Source organism: Gavialis gangeticus, unplaced genomic scaffold (assembly GCF_001723915.1).
Source record: "Gavialis gangeticus isolate Ggan-Ray unplaced genomic scaffold, GavGan_comp1, whole genome shotgun sequence".
Classification (NCBI taxonomy): domain Eukaryota; kingdom Metazoa; phylum Chordata; order Crocodylia; family Gavialidae; genus Gavialis; species Gavialis gangeticus.
This window is the reverse complement of record NW_017729022.1, coordinates 189,125,590-189,151,178: the sequence shown is the minus strand read 5'-3', so window position 1 is coordinate 189,151,178 and position 25,589 is coordinate 189,125,590. Positions and strand designations below refer to the sequence as shown.

The following is a 25,589-nucleotide window of genomic DNA, read 5'->3' as shown; positions in this document are numbered from 1 at the left end:
CAAAACCATTTCAAATTAATTTTAAATGATAAAACAATAGATTAACTTCTAAATTTCAAAAATAATATTCTCTACACAGAGTAGTATGTATGGTATATTTTTATATATAAGAGAGAGATTGAGTCCCTGATAACTTGATCTGAAGCTTAATAATAAAGAACAAGAGAGTTCTCTAGTTTAAGATCTAGGGCTTCAGCAGTTCTCTTCTCACCAAGAATAATCAGATTAGAATACTGACATTTGAACCAGTGAACTGCCAGGAGGTGAAGAAGATAATGATACTTCCTCTTGAGATTCCGATTCTAAAATCTCTTAATCTTCTGAAACTAATGTGAGAGAGAGCGTGGGAGAACAGCATTTGAGAAGATAAAGTCTGTTAGAGACGAAGATCTAACAGTTGATATTCCCTCTTCAGCTCCTTTGCAGGAAAAAGGTCTCTAGATCTTCTGGACCCCTAATACTCAATGGCTTTAAGATCCTAGCACTTTCCATAAGGTAAGAAAATTCCTTGCTCACACCTAAAGAAGAGAAAGAGTACAAAACTTTCACCTACCATCAATCTCACTTTTTTCTATTTACATAGAATGTAATGAACTCAAATAAACAAAAAAGTGGAGATAAAAAGTGGATTATGTGGTTCCAAACTTCCATAGAGAACTCCAGTTAAATACCTATTCTTTTCTACTTTGAGCATTGTCAGCACAGGTCTCTATTCTTAGGAGATTCACCACAAGTACAAATCTCTAAGAAGCTAGGAATGAGAGGATTTATTTAACTCAGGAGTGTCAAACTCATTTATGGCCCCAGGCCATATGGGAACCCTAGGACTCCTTCCAGGCCAAATCCAGCCCAGGACACGGGGCAGGTACTGTGGCCACTGTGTTTGGGCAGCAGCATGGTGTGCTCTGGTGGGGGTCAGGAGCCTGGAGCAGAAGTCTGGTGGAGAAGGAAAACAAGCAGACAAGACTCTTGAGAAGACTCCAGCCAAGAACCCTTCAAAAAGTCTAACCAAGAGCCCTTCTGAAAGTCCAGCAAAGGCACCTGGAAGTAGTCCTTCCAAATCAATGAGATTGCTATTTACAACACTGATGTATCTATATTACTCATCTACAATTGAGTACAAAATTCTGGGTTATTTTTGGTGAAAATAGGGTACTGGGCCTTGGTTCAGGAACCAATTCCTCATTTATAACATTGTTTCTACGGTTCTGAGTTATGGCGTTTCAACTTAAGATGCGGTTTTCAGGAACCAATTGTGTTGTAAGTCTGAGGACTGCCTGTACTGCCAAACAGACACGTTCACAAAGCACCTGATTTACAATGAATTAACAGCTAATGCAAAAGATTCTCTTGTCAGAGACCAGTTTCTCATTAATCTTTTTTTCCTTTCTTGTATCCTTGTGACAAGGTATTTAGCAGAATTTGCAGATTTATTGGAATCTGAGATGGCTATGCCATGAGCGCTTCTGCTATAGTCTCAAACTCTCAACTTCTGGGCTTCCAGGTGCTCACTCCAGTGTCCACACCACTGGAGCGGGGTTTCTCATTAATGAATTTATGGAAGACTAAGCAGATATAAGGTCTTTTAATAACTCATTAATGTCACATCTGAGGGGAGAATCATTTCCTTTAGTAAAGACAAAGTAACTGAAGGAAAGCAAATCAAAATACAGGCAAGAAAAAGTGTTTATTTTAAGCTGGATCAGGTTATAAAGTATTTCCTTTTAGGCCCCTAGGAGACATTCAGAAAAAGGCGCAATGGGAGCTGAACTGTGACCCCAACAATCATGCCTCCTGCCACACTACACATACGTGGCAGGAGACATGATTTGGGATATGATCTCCAATCCCACATAATACCATATTGCTAGTGTCTCTCCAGCTGGGAGATTAGTCAGCTGACTGGTGCTCCAAGGTGTGGGAACACATGGAGGCTTTGGGACTGGCCACACATGCAAAAATTATGATGCGATGGGAACTATCCACAAAGTTATTACACATTTTTAAGCAATAACTCTGTGGCTTATTTTCTGTTTTACTGTGCCATTAACTGAATGAATGTGTGTCCAGGTTACCATTTAAGACATGATTAACTGGATAATCACATGTTAAGTGTAACATCTGCCAGGGGCTTTAGAGACATATACCCTTTGGTAGTTTCTTAATGAGAATATACTAAGAGTTTTTAGCATCATTTTTCAGTGGAAGCATTGCCTGTAGGTCCAAAAGAAGACCATTCAGCTTTTTTTCTATCTGCTTCTTTCCTTCCACATATCAAAACAATTCATAATAACAATCTACTATCATAACAACCCTAAAGACCTAATGCTTATGTTATTTTTTCTCCACAAAATAGTCCTTTTTTCTTCTGGGATGTGCTTGGAGACAGTAGTCACTTGTTGCAGACAATCTTAAGTAGAAACTGAACACCCTTTCTGGGTGAAGGACACAGCTGAGAAACTTGCGAGAAATTAGAATTAGCGATCTAGTAGGACTGGTCTGTTAGAGATAACAACTATAGCTCCAATCCTATTAATTAATCTACTAAATTTTGTGCCTTTACTTACCATAAACATTATACCAAAGTATCTGTCTTCTATGCCAAATGGAAAAGAGCACTCTTGCTTCTCAAATTTTACAACTCGAATAATGGAAACAATTAACAGCAATGACCCTCCAATCTATTATCTTCTTTTAAAAAAAAAAAAAATCAGTTCAACTTTTAAATTTCCTTAAAAGTATCCAAATATTACTTACCTTTATAACTTTTTTATTTAAGTCTGTGGAGCAAGCTCCAAGACCAAAACCCAGAATGAGGGTTTTTTTTAAGGTTTAAGAAAATTCTTAAGAGGGATAACTAGAATACCAAATTTTAGTTTGTATGTGATCGGAAACTACTGAAATACTGAACTTACTAAAAAGATAATTATAATACAAGTATACATTGATGCTTATAAATATATACTCAATACCTCAGTAGTGAAATGAATCTGTTAAATAATCAATAAATGCAACTTGTTAACATGAGTAGGAATGGCATCAAACTAATTGGTTGCCACTGAATTTTTCATGATTTAAATTATTAATGAGCAACAACAGAAACAAGTATATGGTGCACAAAATAGGCCACATGCAACCTAACTGCTAAGACAAAATGGCTTGGTCAAGGTTAACAGATTATCTGACAAAATCTGATCTTCCTACACCTCAGCATACAGTCTCTCTCAATCTTTAGAATCAGCAGTGATCCAAATAATTTTTATTGCTTATCTCTATCCATAATTTTTCAAATTCCCTATTATACTGTCACCAAAACGATCAAGGGAATTAAGGAGGAGCAGTTCAGAGGCACACAATCTTTATATAGCAGCTAAAGGATGTTAGCGTGGACGTAGTATGAACAGACACTCTCAAGAATGGAAGAAATCACATGTGGATGAAAAAAAACACAGCAGGAAGAAAATAAATTGGGGGAAAAGGTGTCATCTGCATTTCTCAGATACTGCAGAGTTAATGTTTTTATTCAGATTCACAGAAATGCTAAAAAGGAAAAAATCTCTAACACTCCTGGGCTCTAGATCAGCAGTTTTCAACCTGTGGTCTATGTCTATGGGGTCTGTGAAAAATGACCAAGATTAATCAAAAGTATGTAAATACACACACTTGCATTCAAAGAAATTCAAAGAACCTCTATTCAAAACAATTAATTCAAAGAAATTACATTCAAAGAAATTCAAAGAACCTCCATTCAAAAAAAATTTAGGGGTCTGCAAATGGAAAAAGGTTGAAAACCACTGCTCTAGATCAGACAAAATTGAAGTCCATGAATTTTGTCACTATTTTAAGGGGTGCACAATCAAGATCTCTTAACATCACTTTAAAACAATTCTATCAGATTTAGACTTTTATAGGCATCTTTGAGGCTTTATCCACCTCTGAAAGACATTTAACCAAACAATCTCAAACTAAAAACACTTTTTTTTTTTGTTACAAGTACTCACTACTGCTCTTTTTGGTCCCCAGCATCTGGCCATCTTCAAGAGAGTTTGAGCCCACTGAGGAACTATCTTGACTGTCTTGATGGGGTAACTGAAGAAATCCTTCACTGGATTCTGAACGGGTTGGTGTAAGAGTCAGAGACTTCAGACGCTCTCGATTAACATCTTTTTTAGATTTTATCAACTTCCTCATTTTTAGAGTAATCCAGTTTCCCCTCCTAATATAAAAAAAATTAAATCCATTACTGAATTTATAATGAATTACGTTAGTCCTGTAATTTAAAAAAATATTTGCATGTCTATTTAACTACAGGATAAGGGTGTGCTGTTGCTCCCACTGAAGTCGAGGACAGCCTCATGATCCAGTTTGAATGGAAACAGAGCCAGGTCTTTAGCACATTAAAATTTGTGTTTATACTCATTTTCACAATATATTTGGTAGTACCTTCTTGGTGGAGATGGCTCATAAAATTTATACTGATCCATGATCTTTTCTTCTAATTTCTCCTTTTGCCGCCTCAACTCATTTAACTTGTCACTGTAAATAGAAATGAACCACAATTGGTATTTCAAGGGTACGATTATATATCTGTATGCTTATATTATGTTGCATATTCTTTTACTTTTTTTATTACCTAAAAGCAGACTCTCTTTCAGGTGGGGAATAAGTGGGAGCAGCATGTAAACTGCTAAGAAACAAGAGTTTCTAAATCATAAAGGAGTAAGAAAGGTAAAATAGAATTTATATATATAAAAAAGTAATGTCTAAATAAAAAGATTTTTAAATCTTTCATGGGCCATCCAATAGATTTTAATATGGTTTCATATTGCACCTTATTCACACTGTGTCCATAAATGGATATAATAAATGAGTGTTTTAAAAATAGTGGGGTGAGAATATTGCAACGGTATGCTGTAATGTTGTGGCAGGAAATGTATGAAACAAGCATTTTTTGTGATATTTTTTATTGGACCAACTGTATGGCTGTGAGAGAGGTTAGACATAGGGTGGCCATTGGTTCTGTTTTATATCAGACTGTCCTGTTTTTATTTAAACTGTTGTCCTGCCTGTCTCTAAATAAGGAGCAGACTGCAAAAAGTCCTGGTTTTCACTTAATTGGTAGAAATACATGTCAACCAAAAGACAAGCTTTTCTCACATCTGAGGAAGTCTGATATAATTCTAAGCTAGGGCAGGTTGTGCCCAAATGCTTGTTGTCTAACCTCTCTCCCAACTGTCCAGTTGGTCCAATAAAAGATACCAGAAAAAAAAACCCTTGGCTGTTTTCATGGGAAGATCCAAAATCACAGCGATGGGCATGCTGCCGTGCCCACTTTGGCCGCATGGCACATGCACAGTGAAGAGAGGTCTTTGCGCATGCGCCACACAGCCAAAGGGGGAGAGGCCACAATCCCTCATTGTGATCCTGGATGCCAGTGAACTCTCAGAACTCACTGGCATGTCATCCTGGAGTCTGCATGGAGCCCCTGCTTTCAGCTCTGGAGCCTCCTACTGTCTGCTCTTCCCTTCCTTCTCCCCCATCATCCCCAAGTTCAGCAGCAGGGGAAAAGAGGGTCTGAGCAGCAGCAGTGCACACCCCCCAAGGTTCTGTGAAAGTACGGGCTGAGTTGTCACTACTTATGCTGCTGCTCATCTTTCTCCTGCTACGGAATACAAGAAAGGGTGAAGGAGAGAGGGGAATAGCAAAAAGCAGCAGGCTCTGGAGCTGAAAGCAAGGACTTCGGGCAGAGTCTGTGCTGTAAGCTCATGAAACTCACAGCACATGCAGAGCTTCACATTGCTGACACTTCAGTGAGTGATGCACAGCCAAAGGAAGGTGCAGCTACATTGCTGCATGTCTCATCGCCACACCCCTGGCTGTTTTAGTAATGCACATTTCCTTTAGATGGCCTCTGAGGCCATCTACATGATAAACTTACCATGTTCCAGAACACTATCCTCAAGAACGCTGGGCAGGCTGGAATTAGGATACCTATATCCACATAGCATCAGAGGCAGTTTAACTGGTACCATCACTCAGTGGCAGCTGGCTCACTTGAGGTGCAGACAGAAGTGTAGCTCCTGGGTCCAACTCGTGGCGATTCACAGAAATCACCACAAGTTAGACTGACCCTCCCAATCCAACAGAAGTTAGCTGTTATATTGGGAGGGTGGAGGATCAGTTCCAATTTGGAGGTGATCCAGGGAGACAGGCTGTGTCTATCGCTAGCTCCATTCCCCCACCCCCAGCTCCACTGCTGCCTCTGAATGGGCAGGGGGAGAAGGCAGGGGAGGGAGGTTGTTCTGGGGCTTTATCAGCCCTGTTGGAGTTGGGGGAGAGGTAGATTAGAGTCCCCCACTAAGGTGAGGGGCTCCAATCCACTGCCTGCCCACTTCAGAAGGGCTGAGAAAACGCCAGAAGGGACCTCCCTCCCCTGTCTTCTCCCCTTCCCTTACAGAGACAGAACCTTGGGCTGGGCTCTGCTGTAGCCAGAGCAGACAGAAATTAATGCAGTCACTCCACAAAGGAGCAGCTTCATTTGAGCCCTCATACAATGAGGGTTAATTTGTTATGCAATTGGAGGGCTCTGCAGCTGTGCTCTTCTGTCTGGGCATGGCTTCAGCTTTTAAGGGGCGATCATGCAACAAATATCATTTCTGTCTGTACCTTTGAAGCACTACACTGAAATGGCAAGACTGCTTCTGGTTCAGGAAGCAGCCTGCTTAACATGATTGAGGAGATTGTTTTAGAACACAATAAATGTACCCTGTAAACATGGCCAAAAAGAAGCAAAAAATTTCTGCTGGAAAAAAGCAACAAAAATATCAAAAGACCCTAGAACCTTTGATTAAATCATAGAAAGTAGGGCTTGAAGGACCTCAGGAGGTCTTCTAGTCTAATCCCTTGCTCAAGGCAGGATCATCGCTGTCTATACTATTCCAGATAGGTGTTTGTCTAACATGGTCCTAGAAACTTCTGAAGATGGGGATTCTACAGCCTCTCTAGGAAATCTTTTCCAATGTTTAACCTTCATACTGAGACGATACTTCCTAATATACAACCTAAATTTCCCATGCTGCAACTTAAGAACTCCCTTGTCTAGTCCCTTGCAGCCACAGACAATAGTCTATAACCATCCTCTTTAAAACCATCCTTCAGGTATTTGAGGGATTATCAAAACTTTTCTCAGTCTTCTCATTTTCAGACTAAATACTCCCAGTTCTTCCATTCTTTTCTTACAAGTCATGTTTCTAATAATTTTTTGTTGCTCTCTGCTGGATTCTTTCTAAACTGAAGTGGAAGGATGAACCAATACTATTAATTAGGTGTTTATAAGATAAATAAATATTATTATGCTTTTTTTTTTAGTTTAAAAAAAACTTTAATATTTTTTCACGTATAACTCAATTCCTTTAGCTATGTTTTATGTAAAGAAAAGTTAGGGAAATAGGTTATTCCTGTACCATATAAAAATGTAGAAGGCAGGTTTCTTTAATTTGCTTCTATATTAACCCAACTGTAGTTGTCACAGTGTTGAACAGCAGTTTTCTAATTATTGGTACCCACATGTACTGTCTTTGTTCAACGTGGAAAAGATCCTTGCTTTCCATATTCTGCTCCAGTAACGTCCTATTCTGTAGCATTAGTGTCTGAATTTGATCCAGCAGGTGTCTGTTTTCTTCCTCCAGGTTTCCTTTAAGCTGGCTAAGCAACTGTTAAAATATATAAAACAGCACTTAAGTATAAAACTGAGCACACCATCTAATTTTCTGGAGTTATCTAGAAAACATTATCAGAATTTACAAAAAATTTAGTGAGTCAGACACAATAGACAGAAAAATAAAAATCATTTGATCAATGCATGCCATGATAAAAAAAGAAGTTCAATTGATACGCTACGTAGATGGGCTAGTTAATTTAACTACCATATTCATTTTAATAGAGAAGAAAATGTAACAGTGGAAGTATAGGCTATTTCTGCCCCAATTTTCTGACTACTGCCTATGGAGCATATAATACAGTACAAACACATGAACAGTTTTCCTTCATTTTTATTTAAGTTAAGCTTATTACATCATTGCACCAAAACACTGGAGCCAAGGAAAAGTAAGTTACTTCTAGGGAGACTGAAGAAACTTTAAAGTTGTCTCTGTAACCAAGGAATTCTGAAATTCCTTGTTTCTGCATAGTCTCTTAAGACGACGAAACAAAACAAAACAAAAAACCACCACTCAGTTGGAACTGGTATCCCTTGCCAGGTATACAACTTGCTAGACCAATAATAGTGAGGATGAAGAAATTTTGGGGTTCTAGGATAATGTTCAGTTTCTGTTGGAGCCACTTCTAAAGAACCCCTCCAGCACCTGAGCCTTGCTGCACAACACACTGGTCTTCAGTCTGAGCAGCTCTGGTTTACTTGGTTTCCGACCCTGCTTTTGACTTCTTACTGGAGTTCGGCTTTGGATTCTCCCTGCAGACCTGACTCCTGGGCTCCTGACCCTGACTTGGCTTGCTCTTAGACTCTGCCCTGTGGATTACCCTTCAGAGGCTTCTGATTTCTGGCTCTTGACCCTGGCTTAGCATTTGGTCCCCGACTTGTGGCTTCCAAGCCCTACCCCTGCAACTCACCAGTTCCACACCTGGCTCTACCGACTAGACTGGCTCGCATGGTAGACAGTGACAATTCTTTCATTTTCCTACAACATGTTTCCCAGTCTTCCCTAATGATGTTCAAAAGAGAAATACAGGGAACAGCAAGTTTTGTTTCTGTTTTGACTGGAAAGGTTAGCTTCCATGCCTCCTTCCTCTGGGAGGTGGTCATTTCCTTCCTCCTCATGGTTTCAACAAGTCTGGGGCCAAGAAACTTTTCCTGAATGTCTATTTTGTAGTTCTGCTCTTGAAACTGAGAGTTTCCATTTCCTGGGAAAATGCTTCAATGCAGAGAAGAGAAGGTGAAGACTTTTGAGGTTCTTTCTGGTTTTTGCCTTGTGTTTTCTGACCTTTTTATCTTTTTCAATTTATTTTCTGATTTTAAGTAACACATTTCCATTGCTATCAGATAATCTTTTTTCTTATTTAGACCCATTTGCAACTAAGCTCACAATGCAGTGTGGGGGATGGGAAACAGCTTGATTACCACCTTCAGGTATGGAATTGGGTAATCCTGGAGGGGAAATTCCTAGCGAGTGCCCATACTTTTCTTTTGTGAATGAGCATCACCTAAATGGGCTAGACTCCTAGCCACAGACTCAACTGATGATGTATGCATCTGAGAGAGAACTTCAGAGCTTTCTCCTTTTTGAAATGGACCAGAGAAGTGTTAGATGATTTTTTTTGGAGTAAATACTAAATAATTTCTGTTTGGCAAGGAGGGTCCTGTATGCTCAATCCCCTTCTTTGTAGATTTTCTGGAGGAAACTTATTTGGTGTACAGCAAGTGACGTGCTCCCTAACTGCCCCCTGGAATTTGATCCTCTGCAGTCAGAATAAGAATCTATACACTTTAAAAAAGTACAAACAGTTTTCCAGTTCTTGAATTACACTAGGTTGTAAATGTTCATAGCAACCATTTTTCAGAGGCATATAATTTTGTCAGATAAGGGTGGATTTTCACAGGGGATATCAAACAGTTCATCCTTGCCACTAAAATGATGACCTTTCTGACAAATTTCCAAGTGTGTATTCCAAAGCAAAGATGCCGTAAAGCAGCTCACAAAAACAGCTGTAAGAATTTACATAATGGGAATAACAAAGCATTTTAGCTGATCTTAGTTTAAGAAACACCTGATGCATTTTGATTGAGATTTTCCAATAAAATCTGAGAATGAGGCAACAGCCTGGCCTGGAAAATTAGAAGCAAAGAAGTTCAAAATTTGACAAGATTTGAGAATATAAAAATGAGACTGTAAGAGCTGGACACTTGTGACTATAGGTCAAAGTATCAGCAGAACCCAAGATATAAAACTGCACCATTCAAACAACAATACCAAACAGCAGCATCATAAAACAGTTGGGTTCATTATTCTTCTTTGACAATGTTTGCCTGCTAAGCAGATATATTAGTAAAATAAAAAGGCATGTACATTGCATAAAATTATCTGAATTTAAAATGCTACAGTAACCAAAGTATTATCAGAAGACAGTAAAACTCTTAATTACCTCACACTGATTATTTAGTTTTGTAGATGTAATATCCAGTTGTTGGTACTGTTCTTTCAGTTTAGAAAATTCAGCTTCTAGCCTTGTTTGTTCTAATTTGGAATTGTTCAACAAGCTTTTCAAATTCTTATGGTCAGTTTGAAGAATTTCATTGTCTCTCAGAAGCTGATTGTACGTGTGACTAAGTCTGTAATTAAAAGAGGCACAGAAGAGCATATGTAGATGAAGTAATATGCATTTATTACCACAATCTTCTTTAAAGCTTATAGCTTCCATAATTCCATGTTATTGTTAAGACTGCTGATGAACATTTTTTGGGAAACTAGCATATATATTAATTCATAGACTCTGATGACCAGTCAATTTAAAACAAAATATTCTAACCTTTGAAAATTCAGTTTTCATTGAGAAATGGGAAATATTATTTCTCAGAAATAATACACTTTAAATTATGGGCAGTCTCCTTTTTTTCTTTTTAAAAATAAATATCTTTTGTATATTAGCTTTCTTAAAAATACCTGGGAAAAAAACCAAGTGCTGCTAGAAGTTTCTATAGTTAAAATAAGAAAACTATTTTTTTAAATAGAGTATGTTTAGGATCCAATTCTTATATTTATTAAGATAAAAGAGAACCAAAACAAAATAGCCTGTAAAGAAATCAGCTAGACCAAGAGATTTGTTAACTATGACATATGGCTGTCATGAGTTTAATGGGTTCATGGGGCATCTTGTCTGGTTTTTTGAAGTTGTTTTACTGATATGCCATATGTAGTCTCTACAGATATACAGTATGAAGCTGTGTTCAGCCTTATTCTTATATCCGTAAGAATTGTGGTATTTGATATAAATGTAATTTTAATACAACTTTATATTGAATGTTTATAAGAATGTTTTTAGTGGGCCAGTGATTAACTCAAGTGTTTCTCCTCTATTGATACTTGGAAGAGACAACAGCTGAGAATTAGCATCTGACAGGAACGTGTTTACTCAGGAATAGCCCCTTCATTGTGGAGACAATGAACACTTTATATTTTAAAAAGAGAAACTTTAACATAACTAGAACCTAGGAATAGAAAAAGCATTTCCCACTTGGGGATGATCACGTGAGAGACAGTATATATGATTAATATTCTTCATGTCTAAAAGGATACACATTCTCCTGCTCATTAGATCAGGAAAAAACTTTTAAGTCCAGTAAACACCTCTCTTAGGGGGAAGCAAGAAGTTATATGCATAGTGTGTGCTCCCCAAAATTCCAATGGATGACATTGTAAATGGCCAGATAAGAAGCTGTATGTAAGTCCTGCCTTGAAAGCAGGGGATGGGGTCTCTAATCTTCCTGGGTACAAAGAAGTGTTGGTTGTAGCTGTGTTGGTCTCTAAGGACATAGGCAGACAAGGTTCTTTGGGTAAATGTGATATCTTTTATTAGACCAATTAAACAGTTTTCCAACTGCTGAGTTGGTCTAATAAAAAATAACACATTTACCTAAAGAACCTTGTTTGCCTGGGTACAAGGAAGGCTGCTGGCACTCAGTAAATGAAGCTGACAGGAGACGTAGGGGCTGTTTGCTAACTTGTTGATTTGAGTAGGAAATGCATTTTTGGATTTAAGTTGCAGGGTAAGAACAGGTTATTGGTCTGACTTTCTTCATCCGTTTATTCTTATGCCTTGTCTATATGTGGTTATTGATTTCTTATGGTTGTTCTTTTTTTAATAATAAATCTTTTCTAACCCACTTGGTCAGTGATAACTGTGATTTCAGAGCATTTGACCATACCAGCAAGCCTTTTCTAAGGAATTATATTTTCTGATCATATGACTGGACATGGGTATGATTCTTATAGCTGACAACATTCCCTCTGGTAACAGCTGGCAACAACTGGGTGAGACTGGTAAGACTGAGATGACATAAGGACAAGGAGTTAGCCTCTGGCACATCTCAGCTGCTTCTCAGTGGTCAAGCAGCAGACAGCAGGAAGGGTTTGGGGCAGAAGGCAACTCTAAAGGTGCAAGAGCACCCCAGGAATGCGTCTTAGAAGCATACGTACCAACATCCAGGGTCAGGGTGCATGCACAATGGCATCAAGTTTTTTAGTCATCTAATGACCCACTTTTTTGTAAAAAATCAAAAAATCAAAAAATAAATGGTGACTAAAGATAAGCTTCTATATTATATTTAGACTTCCACCTGACTTTTTCAACAATCATAAGCACCTAGAAGCGTCCTATAAGCAAACATACTGGGGATCTAATATTGTGTCTAAAGTGTGACATACAACAAATGATTCTGCTCACCCAGTCTTGGGTACTGACTTCAAAGTACACTACATTTGTTTAAACAATAGACTATTCCTGTAAAAATGTAGGTGTTTTATTTAATATATTATTTAAACATTGATAACATCAGAATTTTGCCATACCTATCATTTTCATCACGAAGTGTTTTGTACTCTGCTGCTACCTTTTCATGTATTTCATTTTGCTGCAACATTTTCTCTTGTTCTGTCTTGAGCACTTTTTCCAGTTCTTCTAATTGCACTTTTTGTTTCAGCAACTGATTGTACCTGCAAACAAGGTAAACATAAAGGCTTTGTTTACATCTCCTAGAATTAATGAGATTAAGAATTCAAATGTCATAGTCTTTTTTTACTCCCAAGATACAAGATCTATTTTAATTATTGCAATTATACAAACAAGTTTTCACATTATTAAGAACAACGGATTTTGAACTTCACACATGAGGCATTAACATACTAGATTACCTATCTTCTAGGTCCTTATGTTCCACCTCAAGATTTTTGTGTGCAGACTTGAGGCTTCCATGTTTGGCAATTAGAGATTCATATTCAGAAGCCTGACGTTCATGAAGGTGTTCCAGTTTTTCATGATCTTTAACAAGTGAATCATACAGTGATTTCAGATCCTCCCGTTCCTTGAGAATGGATTCATTTTCATTTTCTAAAGCAGACTGCTGGATCAACAATTGTGCATTCTGATTCATAAGAGATGTACTTTGGGAATTAAGGGTAGAATTTTCAACCTGTAGTTATAAACAGATATTTGATATGGGTAGAAGAATAAAGTTCATTTTAATTTATTATTGCTGATAATGAAAGTGTGGAAGAGTATATTCTCGTAGGCTGCAAATGACTTTGGTCTTCTAGTTTATTACTCCTAATGAAGGACTGCAAGCTATTTATTTTCTTGGTGCATTTCATAAAATCATAGAAAATTAGGGTTGGAAGGGAATTCAGGAGATCATCTAGTCCAACTCCTGAGTAAAATTTAATTTACCTGTAAATATTTCTGTGACCTCACAAATGTCATTTTCCTAATTATTCCATTACCTAACAGCTTTCAAAGGGACTAGATTTTGCTAATAATAAATTTAAATGGAACATTTTATTTAAAACTTTACAATCTGGTCTACATCTTCAGGGCCACAATTAAAGAAAGCACTTATGTATACACTTACATTACATTAGTCTCCATTGAGAAAAATACCAAAGCATATGGGTAACTTGAAAGTTCTACTTATATGCTTTCCAGAAGAGAAGCCTACCCTCCTTTGAGCATTGAGATTGACAACTCTGTTTCCAAAACGTTTTAGATGACAGTGGTTATCCCTCCTTAAATCACTAAATATCTTTTTACCATACGGGCCAGATCTTTGACATTCTTACTAAAAGAAAGGAATTTTTTCAAGTAAACACAAGTACCATATTTTCTCGCATACATGTCCCTGAATATAATACACACCCTGTTTCTGGAAGGCAGGATGAAGGGGGGGAAAAAAAAAAGGCTATTCCAGAGTTATGGTTGCACAGAGCTAAAACAGAGCCTTATCTTCAGCTGACTTGCCCTCAATTTCCTGCTTAATTAAAGCTAAAACTCTAGCTGTTGCTAAGGATTGGTATCCATGGATGGGTCTATAATGAGTCTTCAAGGCTGTGATGTAGGAGAGAGACCAGAAGCTGCTGGCGGTCAGCAAAGTTGCTCTAAGAAAGGTTAGCTTGATTAGTGGAATGTCAAGATCCTTAAAAAAAGGAGAGATGGACCATTAACACCTCTGGAGTGACAAACAAGCCACTAAGTCAAATGATTCCTTTAGCTGCCTGAATAGTAATACAACAGCTCCTGCACTGTGTAATCAGGACTCCAACCAGGGTGCTTGTATCACAGTCAGAAAATCAGCTTCCCTACTTAATACATGCACACTAATTGGGGGGGAGGGTTGATTTTTGAGGAAAAAGGTATGCATTGTATGCAAGAAAACATGATATTTTTCCTATCTTTTACTAAATTAATGTCCACATATTCATCATAATAGGACTGCAATCAATACAGTTTATTCTAGGGGGGAAATGGAAATAAAATTAAACAACAGTATCTGAGTGAAACTATGCATAGTTTCTGCAGAAGTTCCTCAATAAAAGTGTCCTTCTGCCAAATATCCATCAGCTTATGATGGGATGTCTACATTGTAAAGCTTGCTGAAAGAGTGTACTTAGTGGAGACATTTCAGATCTTTTCACAGAGAAACACAGTTCTGTCTATGCTTGAAGTCACTACTACAACATCATTACTCTTAGCAATGGGCCCTGAGGTTGGACACAGGTATAAGATTCCCTACATTGTAGGGGTCTGAAATGCTTGACCTAATCTTTGGACTTCCTAAACAGCTTAAAACAGTCAGTCTTATCCTTTGAAGTTCTGACAAATATCCAGACTGGAAAAGAGCTCCTCCTTCAGACCTGAAGGGTTGGGGCAGATCCACAGGAGGACTACTTCTTGAAATATATGTAAGATGGAAATGAATTTAGGGATGATGCTGAAGTGATTCTAAGGATCATTTTGTCCAAACAACGTAGAGTGAGATTCAGTTAAGAAGACTCCTATATCTAAGATATATCATATTTACCTGAATCCAAGATGACAATGAATTTAAGACAACTCCCAATAATTAGGTTCTATACATGGAAAACTTATACATGCTAATATTATAAAAGCCTTAGTTAGCCTGTCTGTCCATAACACTTTATTTGCACTCTGATTGGCTGACTGAAACTACTTGGAGGCGGTGGCACTGCGGGGTGGAGTGAGCCCGGACCCCAAGCCCAGTGTGGGAGAGGGAAGCAGGCCCAAGACAGCTGTGGCAGTGGGGAAAGGAGGAGTGGGCCTGTGTGCACTCCTGCCCTCCCCCGCTGCTGCAGGGGGGAACAGGGGAGTGGCCCTGGACCCCAAGCAGCAGGGAGGAAGGGAGGGAGCAGGCCCAGACCCAGCATGGGGGGAGGAGGAGCGGGCCCAAGGGTGGGGGTGAAAAGCCGGCCCACTGCAGCATTGGTGGGGGGAGCAGCGGGCCCAGTCTGATGCGGCAGCGATGGGGGGAGGGGAGGAGCAGGCCTCCTCTCCCCAGCCCCCCTTGCCCCATGTTGGCCCTGAGCCCACTCCTTCCATCCCCCCACCACCACTGTGTTCACCAGGGCCTGCTGCTCCACCCCCCAGCCGTCACAGCAGGCCGACTTCTTCCCATGTTCCTCCCCCACGCCCCCCCTGTGTTGGGCCTGAGCCCACTCCTCCCTTCCCCCTGCTGCCATGGCAGGGAAGTGGGGAGCATGCCAAGACCCTAAGTGGCAGGAGGGAAGTGGGGAGCGAGCCTGGACTGGGGGGTGGACACAGGAATCCGTCCCTGCCCCCACCCCCCCACCGGCAGTTGGCTAGTTTATTATAATTTTCCATGTATAGAATCTAATTATTGGGAGGGTCATCTTAAATTTGTTCCTCCCTGTGGTGGAGCACCTTTGGGGTGCTCACCACGTGGCAGGGGCTGCAGTAGGCTGGGGAAAAGCAAGCAGGGAAGGCAGCCAAGTGAAGCCCCCGGACGTCATTTTTAAGGGGGAAGGTGTGTGGTGGAGCACCTTTGGGGTGCTCGCCACTTGAGGGCTCTCACAGGCTCTGAGCAGAGCCTGCTTTGGAGGAGCAGCAGGGGAAACCTCCCCCAGGTACTATTTTAAGGGGGAAGGTGTGTGGCAGGGCACTGTGGGTGCCTGCCACTTTAAGACTGGAGCCAAGCAGCCAGCAGGTGCTTGATTGGGGTGGCCATTTTAAATCTCTGGCCGCCCATATAAACAGATCAGTTCCCTGCTAGCAGGCAGGCAGTAACATTGCCTGGCTGCAAGGCTGGTTGAAGCATCCTGGAGGTAAGGGCAGGAGCTGTAGGGGATGGCTAGGAGGCTCCTGGTCCTGGGCATGACCTAAAACTGCACCCTGCGAGACTGGGTGGCCTGGTGGGGCTCTCAGTGGCACAGAAGCCCCCAGGAAATGCCAGGACAATGATTACCCTGGTGAAAGGCGGGTATTAACCCTAGCCCTCACCTTCGGGTGGGTCTGGTCACATTGGAGGTAGTAGGGACAGGCGTGGCTGCAGACACCTGAGCTCTGTGTGGTGCAAGACCCTGAGAAGTGAGGTAGCAGAGGCCAGGCACAGCTGCAGACACTTGAGCCCTGTGGGGTGCAAAACCTTGAGGAAAGGTAGTTGGGGCCAGGCACGGCCCCGCCTGAGCCCATCGGGGAGGGAAGCCTCATGGCCCAAGTGAGGGGGCAGAGATGAGGAACCCCTGTGAAGGGGGAGAAAACCTGAGGGCTAAGAGCCCAGTATGGTGGGGGGGAGAGAAAGAGAGAGAGAGAGAGATGACATGCTGCTCCAAGAGGGGAGAGAGCGTCCCTGTGAAAGTGGAACACCAGTTCTGGTGTGAGTTACCCCAGCTCCCACAACTGGGTGGGTTAACCCCTAGTAGGGCTGGAAGGCAGACCCAGGAGTGAGAGTGGGGCTAGAAGCTCAGAGGCCTGATGTAGAGTACTCTCGACTAATCAACGCTGGCACCAGGACCTGAATGGTCAAAAGGGCCAGGGGCCCATCGCAAGGGATGCACAGAGCAGAGGGCCTGGGGTTCTGACTGGCCTTGGAGGTGAAGCCAGGGCCTGTGTGGCCAAAGGTCCGGGAGGACCATGCCCAAGAGGGGAAATAGTTTCAGGGAGCGAGGCAGCTGCAAATGAGGGCAGGGTAGGCCACCTGGTTGGAGGGATCTTGGAGTCCTGATAGGAGGATTCTGGGGCCCAGTGTGGGGCCGGTGAGATTAACACCTGGATGCCATCTGCAAGGCTTGGACTGCAGTGGAGGGGAGGATTGGAGCCGCAGATAGCACCCCCTGGCATCGGGGCAAGAATGGACAGCCTCCTGCCTTAATTAACACTGTGATTAATTAAGAACAAGGGGTGGCATGAGAGTCAGGTGGGTGGCGTGCCCAAAAGCAAGTGGGGAAACCAGCATTGTGGCTAGTCAGGGAGCCTACTCTGTCACACTCCCCCACTGCTGCAGCAGGAAAAGTGGCAAGTAGCAAGCAATGGGAGGCAGGTAGTAGGGGAAGCAGTGGAAAGCAGTAGGTAGAGAGCAGTGAGGTAAAACAGGTATGGGAGGGGTCAAGCAGCTTGCTCTTTGCCTCCTGTTCTCCCCACCAGCCAACACTTGCTAAGTTCTGCTGCCCCTGCTGTTGCAACTGGACCAGGCTGGGGCTATGCATCCTGGGGTGGAGCCTGCTAGCATTGCAGCAAGAATAAGGTGGGGAGAGCAGAGGGGGAAATGGGGGAAGAGGCAGCAGGGGGCCCAACACTGCAGGAGGGCAGGCAGCAGCTCAGGTCAGGGCTGGAAATAAAGTAGCTGTCTGCCTCCCAACTCCTCATACTCAATTCCAAGACCAAGGGCTTCCCCGCCGTGTTAAATGGGAAAAAAGCCTTGTCTTAGAATTGAGTAAATATGGTATGTAGTCTCAGATGATGAAACAGCCACAAAAAGTCAATTCTGGGCCTGTCTACCCTAGAGCATGAGCATGTTCTAGGAACATGGGTTGGAGCATGTCATGCCCCTTCCCCCAGTTTGTGTGGAAGTGCAAGAAGTTCACCAGTGAGACTTCTCCAACTTCATGCTCCATACTTCTCCTTCAGCTCTCTCTAGGGTAGGTAGGGTGTCCCTGTCCTTTCCAAGAGCAGCTACTGATAAATTTACTGTTGCCCAAGAAATACCACCTCCTTCACAGATTCTGAAAGACTTTGCCTTTTGCCTCTAAGAAGGCCACATCAAAAACAACTTTCAACTGGCACTAGTTACTTTGTATGAGCATGACTGCCTATTTTATAAGCAGCCTTTTCAGTGCCCAGGAGGCTCTTTGCAGGACAGATGCCTTCCTGTCTAGCCCTATGTTTCTGGCTCCTGGTTCCAACTTATGTACTGCTGGTTCCTGACCCCCCCCTTGCTCTTAGCTGCTGGCTCCTGACCCTTGCTTCTGGCACTTGCCCTTATCTGCTCTTGATCCCATGCCTCATGACTAATGTCAAACCTCACTGCCCACATACCCATTGCTATCTGACTCCAGGGTGGTCAACCCAAGACTTTTTTTTTTTTTTTTAACTGATAAGTTGCAAACTTTTTTGTGCTAATGAAAACAATTTTATTGGCACATGTTTTTACTAGCACATGTTTTGTATAATGGAAATGTAACCATTCTGCTAGACTTGGGACAAAGTTCAGGTTCAATTTTAAGGGTTTAACACCAATCAGTAAAAAAGTTTGGTTGCCAGTAAAAAGCTTGATTAACAATAACAATTAACTACCTGTGACCCAGCAGTGTTATAGGCAGGCAAAAGGAAACAGCAACAGCAGCAGCATGTAACAGGAGGGAGAGAGAGGACGAAGAAGGCCTGAGAATGCTCATGCTCAGACACCAGGAGATGCTGCTCTATACCGTCTGTCCTTCAGTGCTTGCCTCCAGATTGTCTCATGAGGGGTCTTCATATCAAGCTCTGGATACTTACTACTTCTTAATTTTTATTTTTTTATGGATGGCTACTTTCTCTCTGAACAAAATACTGAATAGGTCATTCAAGAAGGTATACATATATATGAATTTCTATAGTAAGGCCATTATTTATACCAGAGCTTTCCAACTTCTGTGCAGTCAGGGGCTGCAGAGCTCCTGAACAGCTTGACAAGGCCACATCCTCCCCGCCCCCACTCCCTCCGGGATGCACTCTCTGGGCTCCATGGGCTGCCTTGCCAGGCAAGGGATGCAAGAAGGAAGCAAAAGCTAGAGAAGGGAGAGGAAGCCCCAACATACCAGCACCAGCAATAGGAGAGCAATGGGGAGAGCAACACCTAGGCTGCTGGGAACCTAGGAGCTGCAAGCTGTGGGCCATGAGCTGGACAGCCCTGATTTATTCTATTACTAAATGCCTTCTCTGGATATACCAAAACCAGGTAGGATAAACATGTACGTTAGAGTTCTGTTTTGTTCACAGCTTCGACAACTATAATGAAGAGAAATGATCACTGATCAGGTTTCAGTGTGTCATATATAAACTGCATTTGTAACAGAACTGTGTCCTCCTACTTAGTATATGTAAGCAACCCCCCTTCCTCATTTCTTGACTGTCTGGAGTTGTTCATCCACTCCTCTAGATGTCCTTTAACTTCTAAATTCTGTTCATGCTTGATCACATATACCATTTTGTTTACCAGTTCTTGTTAAATGGAAGATATTATACTACCTAACACTCCTTGATTTTTCAGAGCCCTAGAAAGCATCAGATGCAACTGCAGGATAATTTAATATACTGAAAAAAACTGCACATTTAAATAGATAAGTAGAGAGGAAGGGCTGGCATTTAGAATTAATCCTTGATTTTTCTCAAAAGTCAAAGTTATGCATGTGAATATTAACCCTATTTCCATAACTGGATTATCTTGATAAAATCTCATCTCATTAATTTCCAAGCTCTTTTGCAAGTTCTCTTTCAGTGCATTCACACTTTTTTTTTTAGTATTACGTGCAATTTTAGATTTTATTAATTCTAACGTGCATATAAAAATATTAAACATATAATACGTTAAAATATAAAATAATATGAATGACTTAAATATGAGTTAGACTTGGCTGAGGATGTTTAATCAGGGATGCTCCTGCCCTGATCAGGGGGATGGATTAGATGACCATGTGAGGTCCCTTCCAGCCCTACTTTCCTATGATCCTATGGTTCTATAAATAGCATACTGGTTCTTAGGTGCACTTTAACATCTTTCTACTATATGAAAAGATAAGGTAAAATAGGATGTTGGAGACTGAGGGTGGAATCTTCCCTTTGTGCATCTAAATGATAGTTTCCTGGCCATCTACCTGGCTGTTATTGACTCTTGCTTTCACTTGGCTATCACTGAATCCATCAGCTTGCAGATATATACTGAGCATGCACAGATTGCATTGGCCAGGCTTGTACACAGTTATGTTCATGTAGCCCATAGCCCACATATGTGCTTATCTGAGACTGTCCTGGAAAAATGATGAGGGAAAGTGACAGCAATCCTAAGCTCCTGCCCCTTGCATTTAATTGTCAATTAATGAAGCACAGTTTAATAGGGAAGTTTCTTCCTCACTGGGAGTCCAGACTATCCTTTCTACACCAGCAGCTATCACACTAAGCCACACACCGCCTAGCTTGCTTGTTCCTTTGGGCCCCAAATGCCTCCCTCTCTTGACTGTCCTCAGAGAACCAGTCTCAAAACAACCATGAGTAGAGGCTAATCCCTGACCTGTGGTGTGGCAATTAGAATACTGTGCTGGAAAATCAGAGATGTAGGTTCAACCTCCCCCTGAGTGAGGTGGATAGAGAGGGGTCTTAAACCTAGATCTCCTGCTTCCTGAGTAAGTTCCCTAATTACTTGGCTATTGGACCTAAAACATGAAAGGATTCTTCTCTAGAATCCAATATCTACTACTCATGAGTTTCTGACCAGCTACATTTTTTGATTGAGATGCAGACAGGCATCTAGAATGGGCATGCACACATAGTTATGTACCAAAAATGCCACAGGTAAAAATATGCGACTTAAAAGCAAGAAGGAAACAGATTCCATCCTGAATGACAAAGTACATTTATCTCCTGAGCATAAATTGCAAAGCTTTGATTTATTACTTTGATTGCCATTGTACCTACTACTGCTGTACGGTTAAAAAAAAAAATCACTTGGCAGAACGAAGAGTGCTGAAATCTCTCTTTAAATACATGGGGAAAAGCAAAATTAAAAAATATAACCTGAAGCTTGGCATTTTGAGTTTGCAGGGTAGTATTTTGCTCCTGTAAAGAAACAGTCTGTCTCTGAAGTGCCAGAATCTGAGCTTGTAGATTATTGTTCTGTGTCTCAAGTTGCTTTAGTTGAGTTTTCAGTGCTTGTTTCTCTGCCTGCAGAGTAGCATTCTTAAAAAAAAAAAAAAAAAAAAAAAAAAAGACATTGAAAATGAGTCTCACACACCAGCAATTACACACTGCATTATTCTACTATGGCAATATTTGCTTTAAATACAACCAGGCTGCATTTAACAGTTTCCCTTTAAATCGCAAAAAAGAGAAAAATGTTCAGGTATCTGAACAATGTGGAAATGTTACCTCAAACTTTTCCTCTCCATTTTGGAGGGTAATGAAGACTATTTGGGAGACTTGGGAATAAGCAGAAAGATTATGTTTACACGCACACAAAGGGATCAGATAAGGATGCCAGTGGGAAAGGGGAAGAGATACATACTCTTCCTGCATGGCACTCTCATGTGTATGTACTAGTAGAAAGGATATATGTGGAGATGGAAAGGAACAAGCAGGGGAAAGGAAAGCAGTGTGTACCTCTGCACATTGAGATGGTAGGTAGGAAGCAAAGACAGCGTGTTTACATGCATATGCTGAAGACAGAGCTATGCAAGAACAATGACAGTTTCCAGTGTTTCATAAATAGCTGGAAGCTCTCACCAATCCTCTTCAAAAGGTCTAACTGATTCGATCTCACTGAGCCCTATCTAATAAAACACCTGAAATTTCTAGGCTAGGCATTTCTTAAAAAATGAAATGCTACAAAAACTGAACCTGTTCACCCTTCATCTCTAAATTCCAAAGGTGAAATTCTGGTCCCCTTAAATCCAACTAAAGTTCAGACAGTATCTTCAGAGAGAGAGGATTTAATTTCTAATCTCTGAAACAATTTGTCCAATACTTCTCAAAATTTTCTTTAAAATGTTCCTATTCCAAGAACTAGAATTGCAAAAATTCAAGAACAAAAGACTTTTTTTCTGGGAGATATAGAGGTATGAATGAATTAATTCTCAGAATAGAAAGTAACTCCAACCTTACTCTGGACCAGTGTTTCCCAGGCATGTGTCAGGCATGTCCAGGTGTACCACAGCATTTTGGGCTGCAGTCACACCCCCTGCCTGGCTGAAGCCCTGCCCCACCCCACCCCCACCTGCTGTTGCTGTGGACACAGACAGACAGGGAGTGTGGCTGCAGTCCAAAATACTGGCTGGCTGCCCACCACCCCGCCCTGTGGCGCCATCCCCACCCCACGTCTGGTATGCCATGATGCTTTTTCATTTAGCTAAATGTGCCGCGGGACGAAAAAGGTTGGGAAACGCTGCTCTGGAGAACACTTTTCAAAGCGCATACAAAAAGACACAACTCTTAACAATCAATATAGATCAATTCAGATGCTTTCAGAATTCAATCTGTGTATGGATACAGGGATACAAGACAGATTAACAGAAACTGAGAGAAGTGGAACAAATTTGTAAGTCAGCCTATAACACATAAAGCAAGTATAGTAAATTATTACTATAGGACAAGATGGAATTTTAAAATGCTAGATTTGGAAGATGATTTTCAAAAGGTGAAAGAAAGAAGAAGGTGGCAGGCCTTTGATGTGGAGGGGGGTGGGAAGGGAAGAGAGAGAGGGGTGGCAGCAAGCCCCACCTGACAACACAGCCCACGTGAAGCTGCAGGCAGTAGCAGCAGGTGAGGGGCTTTCCCAGCATGCTCCAGCTGCCAGTGCACTGGGATGGAGGGGGCAGACTAGGTATGGGTACTAGTCCCCCTCCCCCTTGCACCTCCCTCCTGCCTTCCTGGTCTTGAGGCACCCCACCACTTCCCTTCCTTGCCCCACACTAAACATTAACTGGTAATGCATTATCGGTATAAATATACTTATTGTTTAAACATTTAACCTTTCATATCCCTAGGTCCCATCTATGAAATTTTTGGTACTCTTTTTATTTTTTAATTTTGGCCGTGAGTTTTCTTTGTGTCTCATCACTGCAGAATCCAAGTGTCTCAGAAACCTTAATGAATTCATATCTACTAGGCTCCCCAATTAGACAATAATTTGAAGTTCTTGGGAATCTTCTCTCTCATGTTTATGGAACATCTAACATAAAACAAGTAAAAATTAAAACAACTTACATTCCTTTCTACTTCAATTAATCTATCTTTAACTTTCAGTAGTTCTCTGGTAGTTTCTTGATTTTCCTTTTCCCATTTATTGACAGACTGACTTTCTTCACCAGTCCTTGGGGGAGAATTCTGTACCATTCTTTCCTCCTCCTGTCTTTGTTTGAGAGCTTCATAGTTTTTTTTCACCTAAAATCATTCAAGACAATTTTTAAAAAGAAAATAAATAATTAAAAACAAGCATCTTTCCAACTTCATAATCATCGTAGCTTGAACAAAATGGGAAACTGCATGAATATTTTAGTATTTCTATTTTACAACCTAATTTGATCATTTAATTTTGTGTTTGCCTACGTATACATATTGGAGTGAGGGGGAGGTATATGCAAAATAGACATATAGGATAGATACCGACAACTGAGCCATGATAAGCACTTTTTAAAAGATTTGAAATTGAAGTTTCCAGCAAAGCAGAAATAACTGCACCCTTGACTATTATGTATTTGATACATTCTCTTTATTTATATTCTACTGTACTTTCAACTTTTTAGAAGAGGATGGTTAGCCACATTATTCTCAAGTCAGGCAGAAGGAAGGTCAGGGTGACAACTTAAGTGGCTAACTGGTTCAGAAAGGCATGTGCTTTTGTAGGCAACAGTATACTTAATCAGATGCATCTGATGGAGTAGGTTGTTACCTACAACAATCTAGAAGGGTTCATTTCATATTTGGCTATCCCATTCTAAATGTCTGCAAGTTGCATCATAAAATTCTGTGTTTCCTGGGAAACGGGGATCTTTTGTTAAATCAAGACCCACGTTCAGTCAAATTATTCTTTTCACGCACTATCATTGAGGAAATATTCCCTGGCCTGTGATATATAACATTATCTACAATCTGTCAATCTTCTCACTTATTTTAGATTTTATCTAAAGGTGCATTGATGTATTGGATCAGCACCAATATAAGGAAAATCGACAGTATCGGCAATCGCCCTTTTTTTGGCTGGTGTGGCTGATAATATGGCCGATAAATACCCCGTGCGTGCATGCAGCTGCAGAGCAGCATGCAGGCGGCCAGGAGCACAGAACTGCAGCGTCATTGACGGTGCATCCCCCAGGAAAAAGCACCACCAACACTGCCGGTGGCGCCTGCAGGCATTTGCCACTCACCACACCCCCAACCCCTTGCCACTGACGGGATCTGTGGGCAGCTCCCGATTGCCACTAGCCACTGCTGACAGCATCTGCGGGTGGTTGCTGACAGCCGGTCAGCGCTTGCTTGCTCCCCGCCACCCCCATAGTGCCATGGCAACCTGCGGAAGCTCACCGCCACCACGCTCCCCCTGCTGACAGTGCTGCTGCCGCCACCTGTGGGAGTTCACTGTGCCCCCCAAAGCCTCCAGAGGCACACAGCATTCATGCACAGCGTGGAGAGCAGCCAGAAACAGCTGAGTCTGTTGTGGGGGAATGGAAAGGGCATGGGGGGGCAGATCGAGGCCCTCATAGTGAGGGAGGGAGTGGGGGTGAGGCTGGGGCAGGCGTTGCACAGCTGGGGCAGGGTAGGGCGTTGGATGGAGCCATGGCTTGTCGGGGGGGGGGCTCCCACCACTATTGGTACCCCAGGAAACCATGGGGGGCATGTGCCCCTGGATCTGCATGCAGAGCAAGGGTGGGTTGCTGCTAGGGACTGGGGCTGTGCCAGGCTCTTCCTGGTGGGGGAGTTGCGCCGGGCTGCACTCAGAGCAGGTAGCAGAGGCACTGGGACGGGGCCTACAGCAAATTGTGGGGTGGCTGCAGCCCTCCCCAATAGCCCCCTTCCCAGCACCACCACCACCCACCCTGAGCGTAGCCCTGCCCAGCCCCCTGCTGGGAAGAGCTTGGCACCGCCCTGGCCCCAACCCCCAGCAGCAGCCTGCCCTTGCCCCCACACAGATCCAGGGGCACACGCCCCCCCATGCCCTCCCGGGGTGCTACCCCCCACCATGGCCCCCTAGACGAGCTGCTCATAGCTTTGTCCCTTGCTCTCCCTGCCCCAGCTGGGCAGCACCTACCCCAGCCCTAGTCCCTCCCTCACCGCAGGTGCCCTGATTTGCACCCCCCACCATACCCCTT

At 42.0% G+C, this 25,589-nt stretch overlaps 1 protein-coding gene across 9 annotated transcripts in view; it reads right to left on the bottom strand.

The window, feature by feature from the left end:
* Positions 1-25,589, bottom strand: part of CCDC88A (coiled-coil domain containing 88A) — a 248,444-nt gene that overhangs the window by 35,243 nt on the left and 187,612 nt on the right. For all 9 annotated transcript variants that reach the window (XM_019516673.1, XM_019516675.1, XM_019516676.1 and 6 more), the window contains exons 19-26: positions 23,488-23,664; positions 21,304-21,465; positions 12,924-13,201; positions 12,582-12,725; positions 10,159-10,345; positions 7,567-7,712; positions 4,444-4,536; positions 4,002-4,216 (exon numbers count right to left, since the gene is read on the bottom strand). In XM_019516673.1, the coding sequence (XP_019372218.1) occupies positions 4,002-4,216; positions 4,444-4,536; positions 7,567-7,712; positions 10,159-10,345; positions 12,582-12,725; positions 12,924-13,201; positions 21,304-21,465; positions 23,488-23,664 (1,402 nt within the window). The remainder of the gene's footprint in view (positions 1-4,001; positions 4,217-4,443; positions 4,537-7,566; positions 7,713-10,158; positions 10,346-12,581; positions 12,726-12,923; positions 13,202-21,303; positions 21,466-23,487; positions 23,665-25,589) is intronic.